This window comes from Lampetra fluviatilis, chromosome 46 (assembly GCF_964198595.1).
Source record: "Lampetra fluviatilis chromosome 46, kcLamFluv1.1, whole genome shotgun sequence".
NCBI lineage: Eukaryota > Metazoa > Chordata > Hyperoartia > Petromyzontiformes > Petromyzontidae > Lampetra > Lampetra fluviatilis.
In genome coordinates, this window is record NC_136320.1 from 1815667 (window position 1) to 1842902 (window position 27236).

Sequence of the window (27236 nt, forward strand, 5' to 3'; positions counted from 1 at the left end):
GTAGAAAAAAAAAATCACATGCGCACGCAAACATAAAAATGAGTTAGGGGATAATTCGAGCACACTCTCACGCTCGCTAATGTAATGAAACAAACAAATAACGTGCGGTAGAACGTGGCGATAAAATGATGGAGCGCCGCTTTCGAGCTCTCACCTCGTGGGCCACGAGTTCCCCCGCCTGGGCCTGGTGCTGGCACAGAGAAGGAGCCGGGGGAGGGGGGGGGCGGGCCGGGAGGCCGGCCACGTCGCAATCGCTCGGGGAACAGCGCGGCCTCGCGAGGATTATATTAGGTGGACCTCGGCGGGACTCACCCGGAGGTCTCTGCCTGAAAGCGCGCGCGGCGCCATTTAGATCGGCAACCAGGGGACGGGGCCAGCGCCGGTGCTCATCTAATTGAGTGAACGAACTCGGATGGCCGCGGCCAGAGATACGGTTCGGGCCCCTGAATCTAATCGCAGTCATCTCTGCACTAGCGCACTTGCGCCGCGCGCTCTGCATTCAGCCCCGGCGAATACGAAGCACCGGGACGAGCGAGCGAGCGAGCGTTGGAATGTCTGGCTCGTCGTGGACAATGCTCGCTCCCTCCTGGCCGCTCGGGTTTGTGACGGAGCCGGCTGTGCGGCACCACGGTCCCCGCAGAGTTGCACCGCCAATTACGGAGCAAATTTGATGTCCTGTAGCAAAGAAGCTCCCTTGGGTTGCAGTTGATATTTTTTTTTTTAAAGGGAGCGTCACTTTCACTTAAAAGGGTTGAATTGGAGGATGGGTTTGGAGGTTAGAGGTTTATGGGGTTAGAGATGATGGTTTAATGGTTAGGACTTAGGGTTTTAGGCTGTGGTTTAGGGATCAGGGGATAGGGTTTAGTTTCACGGCTTATATTTGGGCGTAATATGTTAGATTGAGGGTACGGGGCTTGGGTTAGAGACAGAGTTGGACTATGATTTAGGGGTAGGTTTAGGCTTAAGGGCTAGGTTTAGGGGTTGGGGTCATAGAGGTTGGATTTAGGGTTAGGGGCTTGAGTTAAGCTCCCCATGAACTCCGCTCAAATGGGCCCTCCCTCGCGACCACTACTGCCCGACCCTCTAACATCACCACCACCTTCCACAACGCACGGACATGGCGGAGCGACTGCCCCCCCCGGGGCCTCCGCCCCACCGCTCCTCCTCCCTCCACCACCCACCCCCGCCCCCCCCCCCCCCCTGTGTGCCCCCCACCCGATGGGGTGAGGGGTGGTCTCACGAGGACCGCCTACCGGTGCGGAGCTGCTTGATGCGCCCGGCGCTGGCCTGCGTGTCCACGGGGAAGAAGTCCTTGAACCACCGGATGTCGGGGTCCGGGTTGCCCGTAGCGGCGCACAGCATGGTGGCGGTGCGGGTCCGCTCCACCACTTTCAGCTGCGGCATCATGTCGATGCGCGGAAACCCGGGGGGCACCTGGTCCTCTGTGGGCGAAAGGCGACGAGGGGTGGGGGGTGGCAGCGCAGCAGGTTAGATGGGGCGGTGGTCGCGGCCTTTGCTGAGCGCGCGCTCGAAGATTGCTGCTGCACAGTCGACACGCAGCCGTCTAACTCGCTGGCCCCACCGCTGCTGGAACGCTTTTCTGTGGCCGTCTGGAACGCTCTTCCTTCCGATATTAGGAAGCCACTGGAGCTATGCACTTTTAAATAATTGACATTGAAAACTCGTTTGTTTAGAACTGCTTTTTGTGTTTAGTTTGTTGTCCTTCCCCCGCACCTCCGATTGGCGCGGTTGGCTACGTACGTTGTGAAGGAAGTTCAACACACACACAGACATACCAAGACCCCCAGAAACGTTTAGCGGCCAGCAACAAACAGCACCAATCAAAATTGTCACGAATAACGTGACATGCGTGTACAAGGGGCGGCGTGGCCGGCGCCACGCGCCTGGGTCGGCCGCGTTTGCCTCCCGAGTGCCGATGTTTCGCACACACACCACACCAGGTGCCCGGCAAGGCACAGGAACGGTTCGGACATCGCCCGCCACTGACAACAGCCGTGGCCGGCAATGGAACTCGGGTGTCTGGGTTCCCTTAGCACAGCGGTGTAAACCACTGCACCACCGCTGCCAGCACACAAACAAAGATCCCCCGTATAGCCTTAACAGACTGTAGGGGCAAGTGCTGTTAGCGAGCACCTATGAAGGCCGGAACGGTACACGAACGAGGGGGTGGGTGGCCAGCACCACGCCCGACCGCCTTTGTCTTCCCAGTGGCGATGTTTACACACCGCACCAGGTACTCATTTAAGGCTGAGTCGACCTAGGGGAGGCCCAGGACCGGTTCAGATAATCGTCACTGGTGTTAGCCGTGAGCTGGAATCGAACCCGGGTCGCCAGGTTCATAGCGCAGCGCGCTAACCGCTACACTACCGCTCCCCATGAGCACACAAACACACACACACGCACGTGCAAACAAACACACACATACACGTGCAGAAGCACGCACGCACACACGGAAAAAAAGCCGTCGGGGCACAAAAAGGTGACGTGTCTAAACTTGGCGTGAACGCCGCAGACAATGGTGTCACTCAAACACGGGCGACTTCGCAGTGTGACGGGCAGGGGAGGTGGGAGGGGTGCATTACGGGGGCGCACAGAGCGGGAGTGGCGAGAGGGGGGGGGTCGGAGGCATACGAAGTGGTGTGTTGGAGGGGGGGGGAACGCATAAACGCGCGCAAACAGCTTTTGCTTGCACGCGTCCTTGCGCGGGTATGCACACTCGGGGTCACATTGTCGCGAGTTGCTGAGAGACAAGGATTTCCCAGATAGCTGAAGCTCTTGTGTATGCCGTGGGCTGATGAATGGAGGCAAGTTGGGGGGCGTGGGGGGGGGGCCTGTGTACAGGGAAGTGGGAGGGGAGGGGGGCTGGAGGGGAGGCGGTGGTGGTGGGGGAGATGGGGACGGCTCACAGAGCAGCTCTGATGAAAAGCAGCCAGACTAGCGAAGCCTTCGGGGTCACGGGCGAAACATCCACGGCGACGCGAGCTCGCGGACGTGACCCCATTGACCCCTCCTCCTGCTGCTGCTGCAGCGAGACGCGACGGGGCCACGGGGCCGGAGACAACGAGCGCCGGACAGGCGGGCGGAGGAGGAGAGCCGTCGAGGACCACGGCGCAGAGAGATCGGCACTCGGGAGACAAAGGCGGCCGACCGAGGCGTGGCGCTGGACACGCCCGCCCTCTTTGCACACGCGTGACACGTTATTCGTGACAATGTCGATTGCTGCTGTTTGTTGCTGACCGCTTAACGTTTCGGCGGGGGGGGGGGGTTCTTTGTATGCCTGTATGTACGTTGGTGCGGGGAAAGGACAACAAACTCAACACAAATCTTGTCTCACAACAAACAAAGAGCCATTTGGGGTGAAAAAAAACCAGGACAGGTGGCAACCGCACCCACACCCCGGCGCGTCCCCACACCCCAGTACCCCCCCCTCCTCCAGGTGTCACCCCCCCAGCCCTCACCCCCGCCCCCCCAGCCCTCACCCCGCCCCTCCCCAAGCCCCCACTCTAGCCCACACCCCCCCATGCCTTAGGGGGTGGGGGGGATTAGGGCGCGCGCACGCGAGCTGACGTCATGGGCCTGTGGACCGTGAGAAGCGAAGCCGATCCCAGGCCAGAGAGACATTTGCAGCGATGATGTCACCGGCGCTCGTTTGTCACGCGTCATCCTCCTCCTCCTCGGAGGTTGCATGCAACTAAATATTAAATAGTGATGACCATAACGAGTCGTAACAAAGCGATGTGCTGCTCAAAACGGGCATTCGCGTCCCGATGCTCAACGTTCAGAGTCGGTGGGTGGGAAATTACACATTCCCATCCCACAAAGTTGTACTAATGTTCTCTCTCTCTCCCCTTGCCTCCTCCCTTTCTTACCTATGTAACCTCTTGCCACGGCAGCCCTCTCGCCTATCAGCATTTTCTTGCTGTGGTTGTTCCACCTGGTGAAGATTGCTTGTGTTGAGATCGAAACGTCGTGACTTATTTTATTTCATACCTACGTGAATTTACCGAAAGAACCAAAGAGTATGGACTCCTGCAGTCGCGAAAGCTTCAAATCAAGATTGTACTCATTTTATCGACCCCCGGAGGGGTGGTGAGCGGAGGCAATCCGCCTCCCTCCGCCCTCAACCAGCAGCCGCTTGCTCCACCGCTGAGGGACAGCACGCGGTTTTATAATTACACAGTGCAGCGTGTGTAATAATAGTGATTGAAATACGTTTGGAATTCACGCAATTGCGACAGCGCAAGCGGCTATCGTGAAGGCGCTGCTTCGCCTTTTAGTCTGCCAGTAAAGGGGCGATGTTGCCGTGAGCTTTCAACCCAATCTTTTAAAACATTTAACAGCGGGGCGGTGAAATACACTCGGCAGTATTTACCAGGGCGGACGCTCGGATAGATTTGTCAGAACGCAATTGCAAGGGGCGGAAAGCGCGCTCCCGGCTCGGCCATGTCACCCGCCAGATCAACACGTTGGTGGAAGATCCTAAGTACGTATCATGGGATCTTTATTTTTGTGCCAGTAGCAAAGTAGGAAAAACAAGAGTAGGTTTTTACCCTTTCTGGCAATACGACAGATACCCTGGTGAGACTTAAGCCATGAAGAAGGCTAATATCTCTGGTGGAGGCCAATCAGCCTCAAAGACAATGCCCATATATTATCATCGGATCACGTCTCGTTTGCACGTTCAACACAAGCACGCGTGGATACTGCAAACTTGATTCCTTGCAAAGGGCATCTTTTTTGTACTTGCATGATGAAGATATCTTGCGCACCGTACGTAACCAACCGTTGCTAATCGGGGCCGCGTGTGCATGGGCTTACGTAACGCTTTCCAACGTGCGTGTTGTCTTCGCAAGGTATTTAACTGGCGGTGACGGTAGGGGGGGGCAGAAGCCGACGGGTAGCTATGAGAGTTTTGATTGCCAATGCTTTGGTACGACGACAATGTGTCTCGGCCCTCACTGCCACTCGCGTCTAACAGAATCTCGCACGCGGACCCATCGTGGTGGCCACCGCCCCGCACCCAGTAAAGGACCGACACGACAGAGAGGGAGCAGCAAGCTAGATGCACCAAAAAATGGCTTTGAACACAAATCCCTTCTTCTGTTGGGACGCATTACAACGAGTGCTCCCGCTTGCCCGGGCGTGCCTTGAAAGCGTCGCTTCAGTCGCTTCACACCGCGAAACAAAACAAACGGATCGAGGGGGACCCTCCCCTCTCACCCTCTCTCTCCCCTTTTTTTGTAACCCCCCCAAAAATAGACACACAGCGTGGGCGTTGTTTGTTAGCGCTGCTTAATGCCCGCACTGTGTGCGTGCCTGCAAGGCGAACTGCCTCCCACGTTCATCGTTATAAACCGACCCCCCACCCCTCACCAGAAACGCTTCACAGACCGTGAGCGCCACCGCCACCTTTTGCCACGAGTGGGAATCACCGGAGGAGGAGGGGGAGGAGGAGGGGGAGCGAGATCCTAACGAGAGAGCGGGCACATTAAAAGGAGTCGGGGCCCCCTTCGCAATGGGCACGCCGGAGTCACGCGGACGTATTGATTAGGGGGTTACACGCCGCCGCAGCGCGCCTTGACGGGGAGTTTCCAAGAAACCTCGAAATCTGGAGCCAGAAATTGAGCGGCGACCCAGCATCCCTTAAACGTTTCCCTAATCCCGCCACCCCCACCCAACCGCCTCTGCAGGAGAGGCTCCATGTGCTGTCCGAGGTGACACGTGGAGCAGGGCCCAACTAGGTGACTCCGAGGTCAGAGCGCTGATCTGACACCGCAGGTATCACGGGTTCGAATCCATGTTTCAAGCCGCCCGTCATTACAGACCGCGTTCTCAATTGTAGCGAATGGATTTGTCTCGACGCGGTCACCGGCGACGGCACAGCAAGAAAATCGCGACGTGAAATATGTGGTTCTTCGCTCATTTTGATAATAATAATAATAATAATTATAATCAGCTCTGAGATTTGGTAAATCTGTTTGACCGTCACGTGACGAAACTCGCTCTCCTATGGCCGTGCGAGTGGGAAGTGCTGCCCCTCGCACTGCTCGGTGAGATTTCGGATTCTCGTGACGCTGACGCCGATCGATACGAATAGAGATGTAAAAAAAAATAATTTCGAAATGAAAAAGAAACAAACAAGACGACGCATGCCACTTTTCCCACGTGCTCTCGGGTCACAACCCCGCGATGTTCGGCGTGACGGCCGAGGTTTCGCACCACGTGACCAGCACGTGGAGCCAAACGACGAACGTCGTGCAGAACAATCCGCATGCGCGTCGGAGAGCCGCGCAGCGCAACAGCGAGAACCGACGTCGCTGAGATGACACGTGAATGCAGAATCTGTCATTTGCATTGTACACCCAATGCTCCCTCCTTCCAAGAGATCTATGCAATTTCACTTTTAAAATAATTATCATAATGTAACGGGTGATGGTATAAAGGGCACCGCAGTGAGCGGAAACTCCCACAGCGTTCAAACAGGGTCTTAGCCCATATCATAAATGTGGTTCTCTTTAATGTATTCACAACTCTCTCGCTCCCATTCTTCCTTCTCGCCGATGCCTTTCAAAAAGGTTGAAAGCGTTCGTGCATTAGCTCCGCACGTCTGTCCGTAATATGCGGGTCATGATAACTATCGCAAAGATGAGCCGATGTGAGTTAAATCTCAGTATACAGTCGTGTAGCTTTTTTCGATTTAAAGCTTTCGTGACTGCAGGGATTCATCTTCTTGGTTCTTTCGGTAAAGTCACAGACCTGTTCTTCACCTGAGGACGGCTGCTTGCGTTGTGGCCGAAACGTCGTGAGAATTGTATTTTATTATGTTTTATTTTTATTCTTTTATTATTTCCCTTTTACGTGACTTTACCGAAAGAACCAAGAAGATGAGTCGTGTAGCTATTAGGAACCTACACTTAGAAAAAACTAAAACCGCGCAAATTGATCGAGGAGTCACCCAATGCTTGACGATAAAAAAAATAAAATTAAACAATCGATAAGCCTTTTCTTCGGGCGAATTCGGAGGGTCGTGGTTACCACCGTCAATAAAACGCGAATTAAAGGCAAATCAAACGCTTCCGAGGAACACCAACGCACGCTGAGAAGCGCCACGGAATCCATGCAGCGACGGAGACGTCCTTCTCAATTGAGCATTGAGGCAATGGTGCCCATCTCATGTTTATAGTCCTGAGGCAGTGGTGGAAGTTCCGCATTCCTACGGCAGGTGCGAGTTTATGTACAGCACGGTGGGACCCAATAGCCATGTAAATCTAGATTGAAAACTTTATTTGATTTCAACCTGCTTTTTGCGTTTGTTTTGTCGTCCTTCCCCGCACCTCCGATTAGCACGACTGGCTACATACGGTGCGAAACAAGTTCAACACACACACACGTGCGGTAAGCGCTGTTTTTCTTTCTTTTTCTTTATTTATATCGGTCTCCCGCCGGCTGCTCCTTCGCATGGAAACTCGAGAGGCGGCCACGAGCGCGAGATTTACTGCGTCAATATCATCGCGCCTCTCTCCCCGGCCCCGACACTTAAAAGGCACCTGCGGCAGCGGCCGCGATTGGAGTTCCCTTCGAGCATTTGCTGACGGGAGAGGTTTTTCTGTGCGGGGTGGGGGTGGTGGGGGGGGGACCGGCCCCCACGCTCGGGTAACGACCTTCGCACGCGCGCGGGCCCCCCCCCCCCTCATTCATCTCGCTCGTGTCACTTTCTCATAACCGATTTGAAAACGGTAGGCGGGTAGCGGCTGTCTGTGCGTGCGCGCGGTGCCCGCGTGTACGCGGCGCAAGGCGCGCGTGCTCGCGACTCCTTATGCGCCGTACCGTGGTGGGGGGGGGGGGGGGTTAGCGTTGCGTGCTACGAACCCGGCGGCCTGGGTTCGATATCCCGTCCACGATCAATAACAGTGGGTGAATATTTAAACCGTTCCTGGCCATCCCCTAGGTAGACTCAGCATTGCACGAGTACCCAGTGCAGTGTGTAAACGTCATCATTTGGCAGACAAAGGCGGCCGGGCGTGGTGCTGGCCACCCACCGCATCGTGTGCTGTGCCGGCACTTGCCTCAATTTGCAAAGAGGGTTATCCACGTATATCTGTGTGCGTACGTGTGGGACAAATTGCAAGACGAGCCCAGAGCAGAGTCTTGTCACCTGGAGCGATGATCATGTCGGATAAATCAAATACCAGCGCCATGAGCATCTGTACAGGCCCCACGATGACAAACCGGCCCACGGCATCACGCGTCGCACACCCAGGATGCACGCATGGGTACACGGGCCCGGAGAAGCCATTTCAGTGCCGAGCAATGAGATGGCGCTCACAAGAGAGGCAGAGAGGGGAGATTCACTGCAGAGCCTTTCTCTTCAAAAACGCAGAATACATTGACCCAGCACGGGCAGAATATGACCACGTGCCACTTCATCGCGTGCCTGCAAATTTCCGTCGCGGTGAACGGATCGACAGATATGGGGCATTGCGCACCGGGAGGGCCGCTTCCACCGCTGATGTTCGTGAGAACGTGTGCCGCAACGCGGAAACGCATCGGGAGAGATAACCCATTTCGTCGCCTGGTAACTGCGGCCCGAAAATGTAAAAGCCACCTGGACGAAATTGGCCAAACCCATCATTGGAGGCCATAAATAAACCGGTGCGTGACTCGCTCATCACCGCTCGATTCCTGCCAACGCTCGTTTCGGCGGGGTGGCTCCGGCAATCATTTGCCGCTTCACAAGGCGGTGGACGTTTCCGCGTCTCGATCCGTGAAGGGCGAAACCGGAAACCCGACACGTGGTGGGCCCTTGCCGTCACTGTGGGTCCGGTCCATGACTCGGGGCACTTCACGGGGTCCCTGGCAGTAGCGCCTTTGAAGGCTGAGAGTGACCTCTGGGCAAAAAAAAAAAAATGTCTTCAGTTTTTTTTCTTTTTACCAAAAAAAACAAGGGGTCAAGTGTCACGGGGGGGGCCTCGCCTCCTGCGTGGCAGCGAACCCCGAACTGACAGCCACGCAGTCACTTTCCCCGTCGGGTTTTTCCAATTTTGCGAGCGGTTATTAGGCACGTGGAAGGTCACCCGCCGCTCACGAGATAATGACTCATCGCTATTTTAGAGGTCACGATGCGATTCGAGAATCCTTTTTAAACCACCGCGTCGCGTTTTTTCGAAGTTGTGCTGCGACGCGTTTTAGGGTCGTGCCGCTGCGCACTATCCGGCACGGTGTCCGACGTTTCGCTGCACGTGCTTCAGGACACGAATGTTCAGCTCTCCCATGCAGCAACGTGGATTGAAACACGGCAGGTCGTACCCAACAGCACGCTCGGATGTTGTTTTTATCCTCTAGCTTTCACCACCTCATTAGTAGCGTTTTCTCAAACGTTCTCTTCAATGTGGCACGTGCTTATAATTGAGGTGTAGCGTCGTTGAAAGACGAACCTCATTCATTGTACAAACAACGCCACCTCTCCCGGCGTAAACTCGCCACCGTTGATGCCTGAACTCGGCACTGGCAATCTTCGTAAGGCTCAGTAGCTGCCCGGGCTTGCTCCTATTGGTTGAGGAGTAAGCCGAATCAAATTGAATGGCCAAACTGGCCAGAGGGCGCCCTCTGATTGGCAGCCGATTCGAAATAGAGGAGGGCCGGGAGATACAAACTGAGGGCACTGTGGAATGTACGAGAGAAGGGGTGGGGGGGTTGAGGGGCTGGGGGGGATATACGAGGGTGAGGGCGACGGTGACCCTGGGCCCCCTGGCGTATCCTACGCGGCATTCTGGATTCTTTTCGCGGTGCAGTAAAATAACCCCGAGGGAGCAACTTCCCACACACAGAGGTGTCCTCGTGAGAACGGATGATTCGGGACTTGTGCAAGCGAGATTTTGAGGTTGTTACAATTCGGGGCTGATGTCACAAACAGCTGCGTACCCGGCGGCCCGACTCAGATTCCCGGCCGCGGCTCACGCCGACCGGTGCCTACCGAGCCACCCCACGCCCCGCTTCACCAACCCGCGCCGAACCGGCGTGGTGAAGTATGGACCACACAACCCCCCATGGCTGACACGGTGCGGGGGAGGCCTCCACCCCGTACCGATACGTTCATTACCACGGATATAACGAATTACCGCCGATAAGTTGATGTAAGATGTCATTGTTACGATGAGAACTGCCGCGAGCGTGGGAGTGGTTCAGTAATTCGGTGCAGGCTTATAGAGGGGGGAGGGGAGGGGGTGGCGTCGTACCAACAGGCCCCATGAGGGGACCCGCGTGCAGACCACGTGGCCCGTTCCTTTCACGAGGACGATAAGAGGGTGGATTTTTGTTAAAATTTTTATTTGGCGCCCTGCTGACGGGCAAACGGGCGGGCGGGCGCATGGGGCGGGGTGAGAGAGAGAGGCACAGTGTGGCTGACACGCTGGGCCCCCCACATCGCCACCCGCTCGACCACACAGCCCTCGAGCGAGCACCCTGTTTAACATAAGCGCCTGCGTCGGCGGGTTTTCTTGTTCCCCGATTTAGCCAAACGTGGCTTGGCCTTTGGCTTAATTAAATCAGAAAACGTGCTTCTTCCGCAGGTTTTCTCCTTTTGACGTCCCCACTCCCACCCCACCCCCCTTCCACCCCTCCCTCCCTTCCTACTCCCCCCCCACACCCCCCCCCCCCGTGTGTCCCTGAGCGATGCATAGCCAGGTGTCAGTCCTCCAGTCAGAATTGCGGTTCATTACAGCCGGTGATTTATTTGTCGCAAGAAAAAAAGGTTCACCGGTGTTTTTGAACCCTTTCCAACCGAGCTTGAAAGAGTTTCAGCTCAGCCTGTGGCTTTGTCTGCGTGTCACTGACGGCGGGTGAGGGGGGGTGGGTGGCAGAACGATAACTCTTTATTTATCCAATATGAACAAAACTTTGGGATGAAGTTGCCAAATACAAAGCAGACAAATTCGTGAGAGCGTAGCTCAAAACATGAAGACATACCAGCAACGCAAAGGAGACTATTTATATGTTTAGCTTGTGCGACTACCTCGCTTACATTCCGCTCAATAAATACATCCAACTTGAGTGCGCGTTGGCGAGCCTCGCAGAATCCATCCTTCCGCAGGATTATTCCTAATTAGTTTTTTTTGTTGTTGATGCAGTCGTGCGGCAAGGAACGTGAGGGCTGGCAGGTGGGGGCGGCAGGAGCCCCCCTAAAAAGGGTGACAGGTGCCAGCTGTGAGAATTTGGGGGGGGGCAGGGGTCAAGGGGTGCGATCCGAGGCCTTATGGAGCCTTCAGAAGAGGTTTGGGACGATCACTTGGGATGAACGACAGGAAATGGATCCAAGCCCGAGGGAGGGTTGGGGGGCTGGCGGTGGTTCATCCGTTCAGATAAACAGCACGTGCCGGAATGCCTCTCCGCTCCACTGTCGAGACATCATCGAGAGGAGAGAAACTCCAAGTGACAGCGACGCAATACGCACCCAGCCAGGGCTTCGTTTCCGACCGAATATGTTCCGGGTCGGCGGTCGGCTCGAGAGAAGCGTGGCATGCGAGCGGTGTAACCGCGGCCACAGCGAAAGGTGCGGCGGGTGTGGTGACATGTCGGGCTACCGAAATGCAATCCAGGTACGGAAATATATTCGAGGTCGCCAACCCAGCCGAAATCAAATCCCCCCCCACGCGCATCCAAGGGTTGAGACAGCAACCCGATATTGGCCAGTGCTAGGCGGCACCACCACCACCACCACCGTCGTCGTCATCCCCACGGACGGTTATTTATTTCCCACCACACAAGCCCTCGCTCGCTCGCTCTCTCTCTCTCATCGCAGCTTTGCAGATTTTCCCCCGCGCGTGTAAATTACGACGCTCGCGGGCGTCAGCGGGAAGGGGCCGTAAACCCGGCCCCTAATTCCCATTCCGCATGCGGCCCACGGGCCAGCGGCGACGGCGGCGGCGGCGGAGGCAAGCGGCCGACAGTTAAAGTCAAATCAGGCAAAACGACCTTTAGGGTTTGCGAGAAGGACGGCGGTGTGCAACAACTGTATTAATAATGCAAACAGCAGCCAGGTCGCATCAATCAGGACCCCACAATGCTAGTGCCATCCGTATTCATTACATCCCCCTAATGCACCTTTCCCCCCCCTCGACAACTCCATATATCTTTTCGTTTTTGCACCTCCCCCCACCCAAAGCCCCCCCCCAACCCCCCCCCCTTCTTTCCTCCCCGCCCAATCGCACGCCCGATCTCCGATCTCCGCGCGGGCTTCTGCAGGTTGTCTCGGTAATTACGCGCCGGACGATCGCGCAGAGATGCTTTCAATTACAGTTATGGGTTTGGTGCCCCGATTGGGAGAATTTAATCTGTTCAATGCTGCCCCACACGTCCCCTTCCCCCCCACCCCCCCACCCCACTACCCCAGCCCCACTCCACCCCCCCCGACTCCATCTCCTCCTCATCCAACCTCCCTGGCCGGGCCTCGTGATTGGTGCAGCTTAATTGACCGGCACACTCGGGGTCTGGACTGTGGAGGACCGGAGTAAATAATGGGAGACTTTCCAGAGGCTGGCATCTCGTGCGTGGTGGGGCGGTTAGACGATGCCCGTCTGCCGGAGTTATGCGTGCCGTGCCACCACGGACATCTCACTACAACCGCCGATGACATCATCGATGCTTCGCTACCACAGCGACTTTCTCCTCATCGGTGACATCGCTACCCGGGTGTCATCACCGCCAAGGTTGTCGCTTCATCCGCATCTGTCCGGGTCGTCATCCCGGAAAATATGTACGTGACCCGGCACACCACATCCAGTATACACCTTGCTCAAGCTGTGGCACGTACCACCTACTCCAGTCTCGCAGCGACCTGGGCAATATTTGGTCAGCAATTAAACCCTGATCACCACTCTAATCATGATCACCGTTATATTTAAAATAATAATACAATAATCTTGATTTGAAGCTTTCGTGACTGCAGGAATCCATACTCTTTGGTTCTTTTGTGTAAAGTCACGTAGGTAGAAAATAAAATAAAATGAATCACGACGTTTCAGGCACAACACAAGCGTCCCACCTGATGATGGACGCTTGTGTCGCGCCCGAAACGTCGTAATTGATTTCATTTTATACCTACATGACTTTACGGAAAGAACCACAGAGTACAGCGATACAATAATTCGCAGCCCTTTGTGAATCCACCGAGTCGGTCACAGCGCCACCGCTGCTCAACACGCTCATCCGTGGCGGTGGTGGTGGCGGTAAAGGGGCAGCATCCGCAATTGCTTGTGCGCGTGTGCTCGAAACTGCCTCCCACTGATGGGAGCTCCAGAGAGTCCCTCTGGAGGGAGAGCGTCCGAGTGGTGGCCTTAAAATATGGTTTTAATTCAGGAGAAATCCAGGAGGAGTGTATACGAAGCAGCGCGGGCCTTTGTAAACGTCCGGGAGCGGTGTGCGAGCCAAGAGGCTGTCACGCCGCACGTAGACCTGCGCACATAGACCTGAGCACGCAGATCTGCGCCGGCGTTAGCTGACGCCTCCGAGAAAGAGTGTGGGGGGGGGGAGGGATGCGGGATTTCTCAGGGCCACCTTTGTCTCCCTTTTGTTTCGTGTTGATTTTGTGTTGTTGTTCCGTGCGGCTCTCAAAATTAAAATCTGTTAACAGGACAGGGCCTGGAGAATGATGGCTGTGCGGACGCCTGCGGACACAATGGCCCTCTTTGTGCCCCGAGGGATGAGACGAGGGGGGACCGACCACACACACAAAGACAAAGATCCCCCCCCCCGTGAGGCCCACACAGGCTGTCGGGGCAAGTGCTGTGGGCGGAGTGCCGACGAAGGATGCGCTCCGCGATGCATTACGAATTGCTGTGCCATGGTCACACAGAACCTGTGTGCTCATGTTGAGAGTCCATGGGTCTCTACGTAAGAAAGGCTACGGGTGTCGACCCAATGTTAGTCTATCCACAGACTCACATGGGGACTATGGGTCACGATGCAGGATCACTGGTGACCGCATGATGCTGAGACCATCAACTCTTGATATTTGAGACCCTGGCTTAAAAAAAAAACTTCTAAAAGGAGAGTCTTGAAACTCAGGACGCCGTTATTGGATAAACAAAGGGCTAGTCTGTGTGGCCCTGTGGTGTCTCTATGCAATCTGGGTCTCTGCAAATCTACGTCTATCTATGGAATGCTACATTTCTGTGGGTGTCTCTGCATCCCTATTGGTTCCCGTGTGAGTGTTATAGGTCTCCGTGCGAGAGTCTGCGGATCGCGATGCCAGTCACCGCTAACCCGGGGGAGGGGGGGGTGAAAATCTTCACCGCCGTGCACTCGAGAGACGCGGTCGAACGACGGTCGTTCGTGCGGTCACGACACCCGGTCGAAGCGCAAGGCTCTCGTGACCTCAACACCCTCAACTCAAAAAGCCCTCCTTATCAGGCGACCGCGGCTGCGCCGCCGATCGAGCGGGGCGCGCGGACGAGGAGCACGAGGCCGAGGCGGAATGCCTTCCACGATGCCCGCCCGCACATTCCCCACCCCTCACTCCTCACCACCCGCGCCGTTGCCACCGCCGCCACGGGTGTGCGTTTCCGAGGGCTGCGCGGGGCAGGCGGGCGGGCGGGCGTTATTCATTTTCCCGCAAGCAGATGGCGGCGCGGACAGGAAGCGATGGAAGCGACGATAACAGTGGCGATACTCTGGGAGAAAGAGTCAATTTATTTATATTTTTTGGTCTTTTTATAAAAAGTATATATATAATTCGAAAACTGCAAGCCGGGACACGAGCCTGCCAATCAAAGCCCCACGGCTGGGTTAAGAGAGAGAGCATCAAACGCTCGATTGGAGCTGTTGTTTCATATCCCTCCCTCCCTCCGTGCTCAGGAGAGGCCACAGGGTGAGCTTGCCGGATCGCTGCCGTTCAGCGCTTCTCTTGCGAGGTCCGGGCCCAGGTTCAGAGCAGCCGCATCGGGCGCATTGCCTCGAGAACATCGGTGGAAGGAAACATTAGGGGGGCAAATGCACCTGCCCCCCCCACCCCCCAGCTTTTGGGCAGGGTGAACACGCTCTTCTGTTAAATGTATTCGTGGGGACCTGCTCCATACGAGACCCCCCCCTTGGTGTCTCGCCACCTCTATGCAACAGGGTAGATTAAATGAATTATGCTCACGTCACGAGGCATTATGGGTAGCTTATCTAATCCATGTCGACGACTGTAACCGAGCGACTGATGCGCTGCATTGCAACGCAGTGCCGCGTGCGTTTCTGTAGCATTGGCCAAGCGTGTGGCTGCAAGACGAGGTTTTTTGTTGATGTCGATAGAGGCAGTCGGCAAAGAGGCAGCGTTAAAAGAGAAGCTTCTGATGTTCATAGGGGGAGAGGGGGCGGGGTTTACAAAGCCCAAAATCTGGCACAAACATGGTCGAGGCAACGCTCACACCTGGGCATATCGGAAAGCGACACTTTTTTCAGCTTGGGTCTCGCAAAACAAATGTGTGGCCTGTGGTTTGATTGGTTGTCACGCACAGGGTAGAGGCATACCCTAACATCAAATTCAGAAGCTTTTTTCCCAAGTAAAGCCCGTTTAGCCGGGCTTTAGCTGCGCGACTCGGCCGACAGACGTGCTCAAATAAAGTCCCACGTATATATCCGAGTCTCGTGCTAAAACAAGCAAAATGTTTTTGTTTTGGTTCTTTCGGTAAAGTCACGTAGAATGGAAATAATATAATAATAAAACATAATAAAATAATAAAAGTAAAACATAATAAAATTATTTTATTATGTTGAATTTGTATTATTTTATTTCCATTCTACGTGACTTTACCGAAAGAACCAAGAAGATGAATCCCTGCAGTCACGAAAGCTTTAAATCGAAATTTTTTTTGTCTCTCGCGTTGGAACCATGAGCCCAACTCGACACGCAAACTCCCTTCTCTTTTCGGGGCCCACGGCCACAACCGTGCGGGTCGCACGTAACGAACGCGCGTCGCCGCCGATGATTTCTGGCGTCAATTGCTCCAAAATTGCCTCCCACCCACCCTCTGCCACCCCCCACCGTGCATCACGGCCTTTAATCTGTTCGGCGGAAGAACCGGCGACGGTGCATTATCGACCGTAATTTAACGGCCCGGCGTGTTTCACCCAACGTGGCAGATTTGCGGCCTGATGCGCGGACGCGGCGCGATGCCCGTGATGCCGCGGGCGATGATGAGAGGCGGCGGCAGTCGCCGCGGCTGCCTGGGCTGATGATGCTACATCAGCCGGCGCGGGCTCTAGCCCCCAAACACAAGCGGCAATCCTAAACCCCTACGCCGTATCCTGAACCCAGAACCCTTGCAGGTTAACCACAAAACCCTAAAGCCCGAACCCCCGAACCCCCTAACCTTATCAATTCGGACACCTAAATCCTAACCCGTACCCTAATCGCCAACTCCTTCCGAAACCCATACAGTTATACCCTTACCAATATCTCATGGGACTTCCTTTGCCATTACCGAAATATGATAATGGGGTTTTCCCCTTTATTCTGGCAACAAAAACAGGTGTTAAAATGTTAAAACACCAAACTGAAACCTTTAACAAGGAATCATGTCTGCATTAACCACAATATTTGTGGTCAGAATGCAAACAAAAAACATTCTCCGAGAATATATGCATTGTCTTTGAAACTGATTGGTCCACACCAGAGACAGCTTATTTTTTAGCCTCGTCTCAAACGGTGTTAGACCAGAGGACGCCAAAAGGCGTATAGCCCAAAGACAATGCACTATCAGAGTAATGAGAGCTCGGGGTGAGCATCTACAATTCTACATCATGGGACCTCCTTTGCCAGTACCAAAATATGATAATAGGTTTCTGACCACAAGCATTGTGGTTAATGCAGACATGATTCCTTGTAAAAGATTTCAGTTTGGTGTTTTAACATCTTAACACCTGTTTTGTTGCCTTACCAATACTGTAACCCTAATCCCCAAAACTATCCATAACCAATATCACTACGCCTAAACCCCTAACCCAGAAAACCAAGGAAGGATTAGACTATAATCCGGCCAATGATTGGATAGCCACTTTCAAACTTTAAATCACTGACCAGCCCGCCCCCCCCCCACGCCGCCACCAGGGGGCTAATAACCTCTGTGGCGATCAAACGAGGTAACTGCAGCGCTGGCGATCGGCGTAGTGGGGGCCCGAGCACCGTCAACCGGAGTTCCCGAATTCCTAATGCGGCGGCGGCGGCGGCGGTAGCTGGGAGCTGTCCCGTCAAGGCCACATGAGCACTCGACAACTTCCAGCTTCGCCACCACCGCCGCCACCACCACTTTACTAAACAAACTCATTCGTCACCATCGCCTGCACCATCATCGCCGCTCCCCACCCCACTCGCCCCTCCCCCCCGCCGCCACCAGCACAGCTGTCGTTGCCCCCGAGTGCAAAGAGGCCGATTGCCGCTGATCTTTTGCGCCTGACTCAAGGGGGAGGTGGGGGGGCCATCATCACAGCCGATCCGCAGAGGATGGGGAACGCAGCCGCGTGACTTAACTGGCGCTGGCGATCGTACGCAGACGGACACACACGCAAATTCATCACCAACCCACCCACACATCAGTACGCAGACGGGCACACACGCAAATTCACCGCCAACTCACTCACTCACCCACACACCAGTACGCAGACGGACACACGCGCAAATTCACCACCAACCAACTCACCCACCCACACACCAGTACGCAGACGGACACACGCGCAAATTCACCCCCAACCCACTCACCCACCCACACATCAGTACGCAGATGGACACACACGCACATTCACCATCAACTCACTCACCCACCCACACATCAGTACGCAGATGGACACACACGCACATTCACCACCAACTCACCCACCCACACATCAGTACGCAGACGGACACACGCGCAAATTCACCACCAACTCACTCACCCATCCACACATCAGTACGCAGACGGACACACACGCAAATTCACCCCCAACCCACTCACCCACCCACACATCAGTACGCAGACGGACACACACGCAAATTCACCACCAACCCGCTCACCCACCTACCCACATGCCGGTATTTTGGCCGTAACGTGGCGCGTTTGCCGCTATGCTGCAGACGTTTGCGATTTGAGACCAGCGGTCGCTCCGGCTAATTCCGTCAAGTTAATGGACAAAAATAGGTCATGTGCGCCAGGGTGTCATGCTCCAAGTTTGTCAAACGAGAAATGTTGCGTGCAAATGCACCGAAGCAAAGACCTCACGGCGAGACCAGCCCCCGTGAGAAACGGCGCCTTCCTACGCGATGGCCCTGCGCTGCGCTGCGAGGGCGATGCCAGCACCAAACGTTGCTCATCGTTGGTGTAAAACTCCGGGCAGAACAACTGCGAGGACAATACCAACGAGAGTGTGACAACGGAGACCTTAAAGAGTTGTACCGCCGCGTGCTATTTGGTATGAACTTTGACATGTCATGGAGTGGGGGGGTGAGTGGAAGGTAAGGGAGGGGGCAGTGGGGACAGCTGGGGGGAGGGCCTACGGAGACACACGGCAAGCCCTTAGGGGGAAGGGGGGGGGGGCAAGCCGGTGTGCGTACAGCCGGCGCGAACGACGAGGGGGCCCTTCGCTACTCCCGGCACAACGCGCGACCCCACGAGGCCGAGTGAGCGGCGGGGTGGCGATGGCGGAGTCCGTGTCTCGGGGAGCGCCCGTCAACGCGTCTCCTCCGCAATCGCCCGCGGCGACAGCGACGTCTCCTCCTCGTCGCCCCCCATCCCCCATCGCACACGTAGCCACCCCCCCCGCGCCCCCTACCGATCCCTACCCCCCACATCGTGCGGGCGCTGCGTGTGCCTTCTCTCACGGCTGTAAACGGTTAAACAGGAACCGTTTAACACCCCCCCACACGACCGCCCCCCCCCCCAAACGCCCCTTCCCCCCATCAGCAGGGTGGAAGGGCACGGCTGTAGGGGGTCGCACCCCCCCCCCCCCGCCGCTCTGTCACCTCGCCCCGTGTCTACACAGCCAAGGTCGCACAGCTCTCTCTCGCAACGATGCGACTGCTCCGATGATTTCTTAAAAAAAAAAAGTTTATCGCCGGGTCCGTCGAGGGCTTCACACAGCCGCCGCCGTGGAGGTGAATCTTCTCTCGTCTCTCTGCCTCCGCGCGGCCGCCGAGTTTCCTTCCCTTCGGCTGCAGGTCGAGGAGGCCGTCAACGACCACCCCCCGGGTTTTGCGGCGTCGGACGGTGACAGCGCCCGGCCGGATTTTCACCGAGTGGTTGGACATTCGCCGGAATGCGCTTTTCCACCGGGTTCTTTTCCTCCACGGCGCGAGCACACAGTGTGGGCACTCGTGATGAGCAGAGGCGCGGGGTGGTGGTGAGCGACGTGGGGTGAGCGATGGGATGAGCGTCAATGTTCAGGGTGAACATATACAGGCGGTGTCAAATTACCTGGTGACGCTACGTTGACATCGGCGCACGAGCACACACAAACACGTTCGCCAATAACAACGCCGTGACCTTAAAATTAAACGTACGTAACAGGCGTCATTTCGGGCTATGGTCCTTTTTCAGAGAGCATGGATGTTCAACACAGTGGTAGGGGGAGGGGGGTGTTGGCGGTTGCAGCGTGCGTTGCCGCACAGCCCACGGGAACACGCGGCAGCGGGCGAAGAGCGACAGCACGAGACGCGACGGGATAAGTGACTGGGTGAGCGATGGGACGAGTGGGAGGGTGAGCAATGGGACGAGCAGCAGGGTCGGCGATGGGGTGCATAACAACCGAGCAACGGAGCGAGCAACGGGGCGGGCAATGGGACGAGAGGTAGGATGAGCGATGGACAAGCGATCGGGTGAGCGATGGGGCGAGCCAAAGAACCGGGGAGCGAGGCACATGACCAGCATGCACGTTGGTGGGGAAACTTGGAGAACTCTTTAGATTTGCTGGGGGCAGGAGAGGAGGGGGTGGGGAGGGTGCTGAGCCTGGGAGGCGTGGAGAGGACCAGGGTTGGGCTGGGGGGGGGGCGGGAATTTGGGATTCTGGGAGCCTTCGGAGAGCTGGGAGAGTCGGGAGAAAGTCGGCGGAGCCAAGAGAGCGGAGAGAGGGAGAGCGAGCTTCGGAGACGGTCTCCTATTCCGATTCCGTCCGCCCGGACAACACACAGGCCGCTTTGTGCCGGACACAGCAGCGCTCATTCAACTTCGCTTGCAGATGCTTATCACGACAGCCACCCCAAGAATGTACAATTACGTTCGAGATGGAACAAAAGCCCATAGTTTAACCAAAAAAAACTCCTGCGTTGCGAGCGTGTGCGTGCGAGTGTGAGCGAGTGTGTGTGTGAGTGCTGCCTCTGAGTGATATCTGGGGTTATTGTAATAGTCTTGCTGACAGAACGCTTATCTCTCGCCCCCAAACTTCCCCCCAAAAACTTGCCGCGCACGATACTGATTTCAGGATGTCACCTCAAGTACTGACAAGCGGACGGCACTGTCAGCCGCCCACGCGCCGTTGAGGGGGGTGGTTTGAGGGGCTCACCCCCCGGTCGACCGCGTGGCCAGACGCCCCCCCCCACCTGCACCGCGTCCCAGAAGTTCGCTCCTCCGTGGGCTCGGCGTGCAGTTGGGGACCGAGGATGGAGAGTCGAGAAGTTCCCCGCACGACGTCGCCACATCTCTCAAAAAGCGTCATCCGGCTCATCTCTCTCATTCTCTCTCGTCACTCATTTCTCAACGTTGCACCTTCCCCTCTCAACAACGCCACCTGTCTCTAGAACGTCATCCATCTCTCAATCCCAGCCAGCTCTCTGTCGCATCACCCCCACCCACATCTCTGAATAGTGTCAACTTACTCTCAAAATTGACGCCCAATTCGCCCATTGCCACCCATCTCTACCCCTCGTGTCACCCTCTCTATCAACAAGGTCTCTGTCGGTACCTCGTTCTTTCTCAGTGTCTGTAATCTCTCTTAATAGCCGCCCATCTCTCCAGACATCTCTCCACCAACCCCTCCCCCCTGTCTCTCTCTGTATCTCCCATCTTTCCTCTCCTCTCTCCCGGGTCTTGGCGCTTCCCGCTCGGCTGTCCGCACGTCGCCCGGCCGATTAGCCGCGCCGAGCGAAGCGCTAATGTCAGAACCGTCGGCGTCCGTGCAACGGAGAGAAGGCAGTAGGGGCTGGTGGCGGGGTGGGGGTGGGGGGTGCGGGAGGGGTGTGAAAGGGGGGCTCGAGGGGGGCTGGGGTGGGCACGGCAGTGGGGGGGGGGAAGGTACCCAGAGTGCGGTCGCGACCTCCGGAATGGGCCACAATAAACATGAACAGAAGGAGCCCCCCCGTCCTGCAAATTCTAATTTCACACTTTAGTGCCTCTCTCATGTCGGCTTTTTTTTCTCTCCCTCCCCTCCATTCCCCGCTCGGCCACTTAAAACTGCAGCGGTGGCAGCGCTCAGCTCGGCGAGCGGCGGCGGCAAGTTCAGCGCCTGCGGCAATAACGGCCTCGTCTTTCCTCCTCCTCCTCTACCGCCGCTGCAACATCGTCACTCTCTCGCCCTCGCCTGCCCGTCCTCTCTCGCTCACGGTCTCCATCCCACCGCCTGCTCCCTCCATCACTCGCTTACTCTCTTTCTCCATCGCTCGCCCACTCTCCCTCTCGCTCACGGTCTCCATCCCACCGCCTGCTCTCTCTATCACTCACTCATTTGTCTCTCTCTCCCTCACTCTCCCAATCGCTCGCTTGCCACCTCTATCACGCGCGCTCTCTCTCCATCACTCGCCCACTCTCTTTCCCCAACGCGCACCTGCTCCCTCCACCACTCGCTTACTCCCTTTCTCTCTCCATCGCTCGCCCACTCTCTCTCTCTCTCTCCATCGCTCGCCCACTCTCTCTCTCTCTCACTCTTTCCATCACTCGCCTGCTCCCGATATCACTGACATACTCTCTCTCTCTCCGTCGCTCGCCCGCTCTATCGTTCCCCTGTTCCGTATTTTGGTGCTCGCCTCGCGCTGCACACGTGGCCACATCGACACATCTCCGACATCAGCGTCAGTGCGCGTTGTACGGCACGGGCAGAAACCATCGCGTCTGCTTGGAGACCGGACCATTATCACAGCCACAGCCACAGCAGACGACATATACAAAGCCCCGCCCCCCGTATAGCTGACACAAACTGTTAGGGCAAGTCGCGCTAGTGAGCACCTATTAAGGCCGACGTGGTACACGAGCGGATACTGTGGCCAGCAACCGGCCCAGCCAACATTGATTCCCCCAACCCTGATGTTTCATTAAACATGGCGTCAGCTACTACTTTAAGGCCGAGTTGACCTGGAGGAGTCCCAGGACTGGTTCAGACATCAATTGCCTCTGACAATAGCCACAGCCGGGAATCAAACAGAGGTTGCCGAGTTCATAGGGCAGCGTGTGTGTGTGAACTACTGTGCCACCGATCCACACCCAACACTCTATTCTGCAAGAACGCGTTAACCCTTGCAGCAAGCGGTTTGTTGTGGGAGAAATTGTGGGTAACCCACAGTGTCTCATTCGACAGGCCACAAGTGCAGACACACCCCAACAAAGGCAAGAATCCCCCGTATAGCATTCGCAGACATTTGGGGCAAGTGTCGTCACCACTACATACACACAAAGACAAAGATCCCCGGTATAGCCTTGCCAGACTCTTGGGGCAAGTGCTGTGAGTGAGCACCTATCAAGGCCGGCACGGCACACTGGGGAGGGTCCGGTGGCCAGCACCACTCCGGGCGATGATTACTCCTCACCCGGCACCAGGTCTGTACTCACGTGCGGCTACCGACATACACACGTGCGCACGCACGGACCCACGTGCGCGCGCACGGACCCACGTGCGCGCGCACGGACCCACGTGCGCGCGCACTGACCCACGTGCGCGCGCACTGACCCACGTGCGCGCGCACTGACCCACGTGCGCGCGCACGGACCCACGTGCGCGCGCACGGACCCACGTGCGCGCGCACGGACCCACGTGCGCGCGCACGGACCCACGTGCGCGCGCACGGACCCACGTGCGCGCGCAAGACTGGCCTGCGGAGCGACCGACGCAGCGGGCAAGGGAGGTGCGGCGAATCGGCCGGCGGAGTGACAGCGAGAAGCGGGAGGGAGGAAAGGCACACAGCAGAGAGAGAGATGTACATTATGGTAACAGATTGCTACACGCCACATTAACCTAGCAATATATCTGTGGACCGAAAAACCGTTTCGTTTGCGCCATCAATTATCTGGTGGGCTGAGGGGGGCACCCCCCCCCAACCCCCTGACCAGCCCCCGCCTTACTCCCCCCCCCCCCCCGTCGCTGCTGCCCCCTAATGCTTGAGTTCATACGGCACCAGTGTCCACCGTGGTAGGGCGAGGAGCACCTGCCGAGGTGATCACGGCCATCACGTCGGCCTTGTCACGCGTGTTTTCCCTCCGCATTTATAATCGACATCACACGTTCCGAGCGTTTGGCTGCAATACATTGCCACGTAATAAGCCGATTCGTTGAGCTATTCTTTGTGGCGAGGTCACTTCTGAAGAGCTACACAGCCAGTGGGGGCCTTACATGGTCAAATACAAAATTTGTGGTAGTTTTATTTAAAATAGTGAATAGTTTGCTGTTTGCATAGAGATCTCGCCCGTTGGCGAAGCCCTTGTGAGAAGGGAATTGCAGGGCTGCGCCTTCATGACGCCGACAGAGCCTCGAAGGAAGCGGCTTCATTTCCGCAAAGACGTCTCGCAGACAGCGACAACAACCGTGACGCGCTCCTGCACGGCGCGCTCACGCCTCGTCAACACCTCGCAGCAGCTACCGCAGCAGCAGCTACCGCAGCAGCAGCTACCGCAGCAGCAGCTACCGCAGCAGCAGCTACCGCAGCAGCAGCTACCGCAGCAGCAGCTACCGCAGCAGCAGCTACCGCAGCAGCAGCTACCGCAGCAGCAGCTACCGCAGCTGCTCCAGCAGCTACAGCAGCAACAGCAGCTACAGCAGCTACAGCAGCAGTCACAGCAACTACAGCAGCTACAGCAGCAGCTATAGCAGCAGCCGCAGCAGCAGCTACCACAGCAGCAGCTACAGCAGCTGCTCCAGCAGCTACAGCAGCAGCTACAGCAGCAGCAGCCACAGCAGCAGCTACAGCAGCAGCAGCCACAGCAGCAGCTACAGCAGCAGCAGCCACAGCAGCAGCTACATCAGCAGTCACAGCAACTACAGCAGCTACAGCAGCAGCCGCAGCAGCTACAGCAGCAGCAGCTACAGCAGCAGCTACTGCAGCAGCTACAGCAGCAGCTACTGCAGCAGCTACCGCAGCAGCTACAGCAGCTCCAGCAGCAGCCACAGCAGCAACAGCGACAGCAGCAGCAACTACAGCAACAACTACAGCAGCAGCAGCAGAGGCAGCAGCAGCAGAAACAGCAGCAGCTCCCCACATCGCCTTGCCCGGCGGCGAGGGACGAAGGCTGCGTTTGTTGAATAGCCAATCCGTTTACTCCGAAAGCCGCGGGGGGGGGGGGTTTGTGAAGCCAGCTCCCTCCCTCCCCTCCACCCCCTCGTCACGCGGACGTGAAGGGTGGCCTACTAAAGAGAGGGGCAACACCGCAGCGACTCCATTTGCTCGTCTCTTCCCGGATTAAGTTGACGGCCGGTTAGCCGCCGACGCCGCTGTTGCGTTCGCATCGCTCACTCGCGTGTTGCCCATCGCGCGTGGCTGCCCATCGCGCGTGGCTGCCCGCCAGGGTGGATGCCTGTCCAGGGTTTTTTTTTGTTTTACCAGGAGCGCCCTCTCTTGTTTAGGGAAGTAACACAAATTAACTATCTGTCAGTACATTCCCGGGCAGTTTGAAACATTCCTGGATGTTTTTGTTGTCAGCTGCCTAATAATTACTCGACAGGTTTGCCCCCTCCCCGCCCCTCGCTCGCGCTACGCGGCGCAGTAGTAGATGCGTTCTCAAAAAAAGAAAAAGGGCGCACGAAGGGAAATCGCGTAGCGTGGAGCGCGCACACAGCCACCCAACCCACAGTGCACCGCACGAGACAGCTGCCTGCCGACTAACGCGCACAGTACACGCAACGATTCTGCTCCACGTATGACCGCAAAGCCGCATCTGAGTGAATTCAAACCGGAGATAGCCAATTTTGAGGCAGTAATAGGTTCGCCGCACAATACGCGGAAATCGCACGAACTAAAACCCACGCACACCTCGTCGGATTCCTCCGGTGTGAATGCGCGTTCGGATTCCGAGGTCAGAGACGTCAGAGTTGAAGCCACGAGACCGAAGCTCTGGCCCTGGATGGGTTACAGATCGAGCGATGCCAACGGGCGATGGCGAGACAAGCGGCAGCGGCGGCGGGCACCCAGCGGACACAGCACATCCGATGATCCCTGGGGCAGCCGCTGGCAATGCGTAAACCAAGCTCCCACCCCGACCACCAAGCACACCCCCAAGACACCCGCCCCCCCCCCCGACTGCGTTGTCACATGGTCGTTAAACAGCAGTTAAAACAGCCTTTGAGATGTTCGGCCGATAGGGCCGCAGATGTTGCGGTGGCTCGGAAAGCGATGGCTTTCATTCGAAGCTATCGCCACCGGATCGTGGCCCAGTGTCTCACAAGTGTTTTCATTTTCAACTATCACTGGATCTTAGCCACTGTTTTCAATTTCAGCTCGCCGCGGCCGAATTCGGCTCTGCGTGTGTACGTGTGTACGCGTGTGTCTGTGTTGGTATCCGTGCGTGCGTGCGTCTGTGTTGCTATCCATGTGTGCGTGTGTGTCCGTGTTGCAATCCATGTGTGCGTGTGTGTGTCCGTGTTGGTATACATGTGTGTGTGTGCGTCTGTGTTGGTATCCATGTGTTTGTGATCCGTGAACACGCGCGCCTGCAGTAGCGGTGGGCGCGCTGCTGACTTTGAGAAACCCGGCGAGGCCTGAGTGCAATTCCCGCTCACGGCCAACATCGGTGACGGATATCTGAACCGGTCCTGGGCCACCCCTAGGTCGACTCAAATGAGTACCTGGTGCGATGTGTAAACATCGCTACTGGGCAGACAAAGGCGACCGGGCGTGGTGCTGGCCACTCACCCCATCGTGTGCCGTGCCGGCCTTCATAGGTTCTCCCTCACAGCACTTGCCCCAACAGTCTGTTAAGGCTATTCGGGGGATCTTTGTGTGTGCACGGTTTTATGTGTACATGTGTGCGTGCAGGGTGCATGTGTGTGTGTAGGGTGTGTGCGCATGTGAGTGTGTGCAGGGTGCGTGTGTGCGCGTGTGTGCGTGTGCGTGCAGGGTGTGTGTGTGCAGGGTGTGTGTGTGCAGGGTGTGTGTGTGCAGGGTGTGTGTGTGCAGGGTGTGTGTGTGCAGGGTGTGTGCGTGCGTGTGTGTGCAGGGTGTGTGTGTGTGCAGTGTGTGTGTGTGTGCAGGGTGTGTGTGTGTGCAGGGTGTGTGTGCAGTGTGTGTGCAGGGTGCGTGTGTGCAGTGTGCAGGGTGCGTTTGTGCAGTGTGCAGGGTGCGTTTGTGCAGTGTGCAGGGTGCGTGTGTGCAGGGTGCGTGTGCAGGGTGTGTGTGTGCAGTGTGCGTGCAGGGTGCATGCGTGCAGGGTGCATGCGTGCAGGGTGTGTGCGTGCAGGGTGCGTGCGTGCAGGGTGCGTTCGTGGAGGGTGCGTGCGTGCAGGGTGCGTGCGTGCAGGGTGCGTGCGTGCAGGGTGCGTGCCTGCTGCTGGAGAGAGGGAGAGAGAATTTTTCACGCGCGTTTTGTCGAGTGCGCCGTCGAGGGCTCTGTAATTCGCGTGTCGGCTTCGCGCCATAAAGTGGCTCCTAATATTCTACAGCAGCACCCGGGGGGGGGGTGGTTGTGGTGAAGAGAGGGGGGGGCGTTGGAGTGGGGGTGGCCCTGGCTGTGTGCAGCAGGGGGGGGGGGGCAATTCTCCATCTCTCTGCCGCCTGATCGTTGCGACACATAGAGTCAGCCGACCCCCCCCCCCCTACCTGCCCCCCCTCTCGCCCCAACGTCGCGCGACCGCCGACGACGGTGGCGGCTGCGGCAGCCGACGACCCGCACCTCCACGGCGGAGGTGTCGCTCTCAAAAACAAACTTCCACGAGTTTCCTCCACATCAGAGGCGCGCCGCGGCGTTTGCCGCCGCCACGGCGGGATGCGAAAGAACAAAGAAGTTCAGACTCACGGTCACCCCCCCCCACCCCGTGTTGGCAAGGTGTGCACCCACACGTGGTGCCCTCCATTTCCATAG

At 56.8% G+C, this 27236-nt stretch overlaps 1 protein-coding gene across 24 annotated transcripts in view; it reads right to left on the minus strand.

Moving 5' to 3' along the window:
• The window catches only part of PTPRD (protein tyrosine phosphatase receptor type D), a 214913-nt gene that overhangs the window by 65416 nt on the left and 122261 nt on the right, over positions 1-27236 (minus strand). For all 24 annotated transcript variants that reach the window (XM_078876899.1, XM_078876908.1, XM_078876909.1 and 21 more), the window contains exon 5: positions 1254-1442. In XM_078876899.1, the coding sequence (XP_078733025.1) occupies positions 1254-1442 (189 nt within the window). The remainder of the gene's footprint in view (positions 1-1253; positions 1443-27236) is intronic.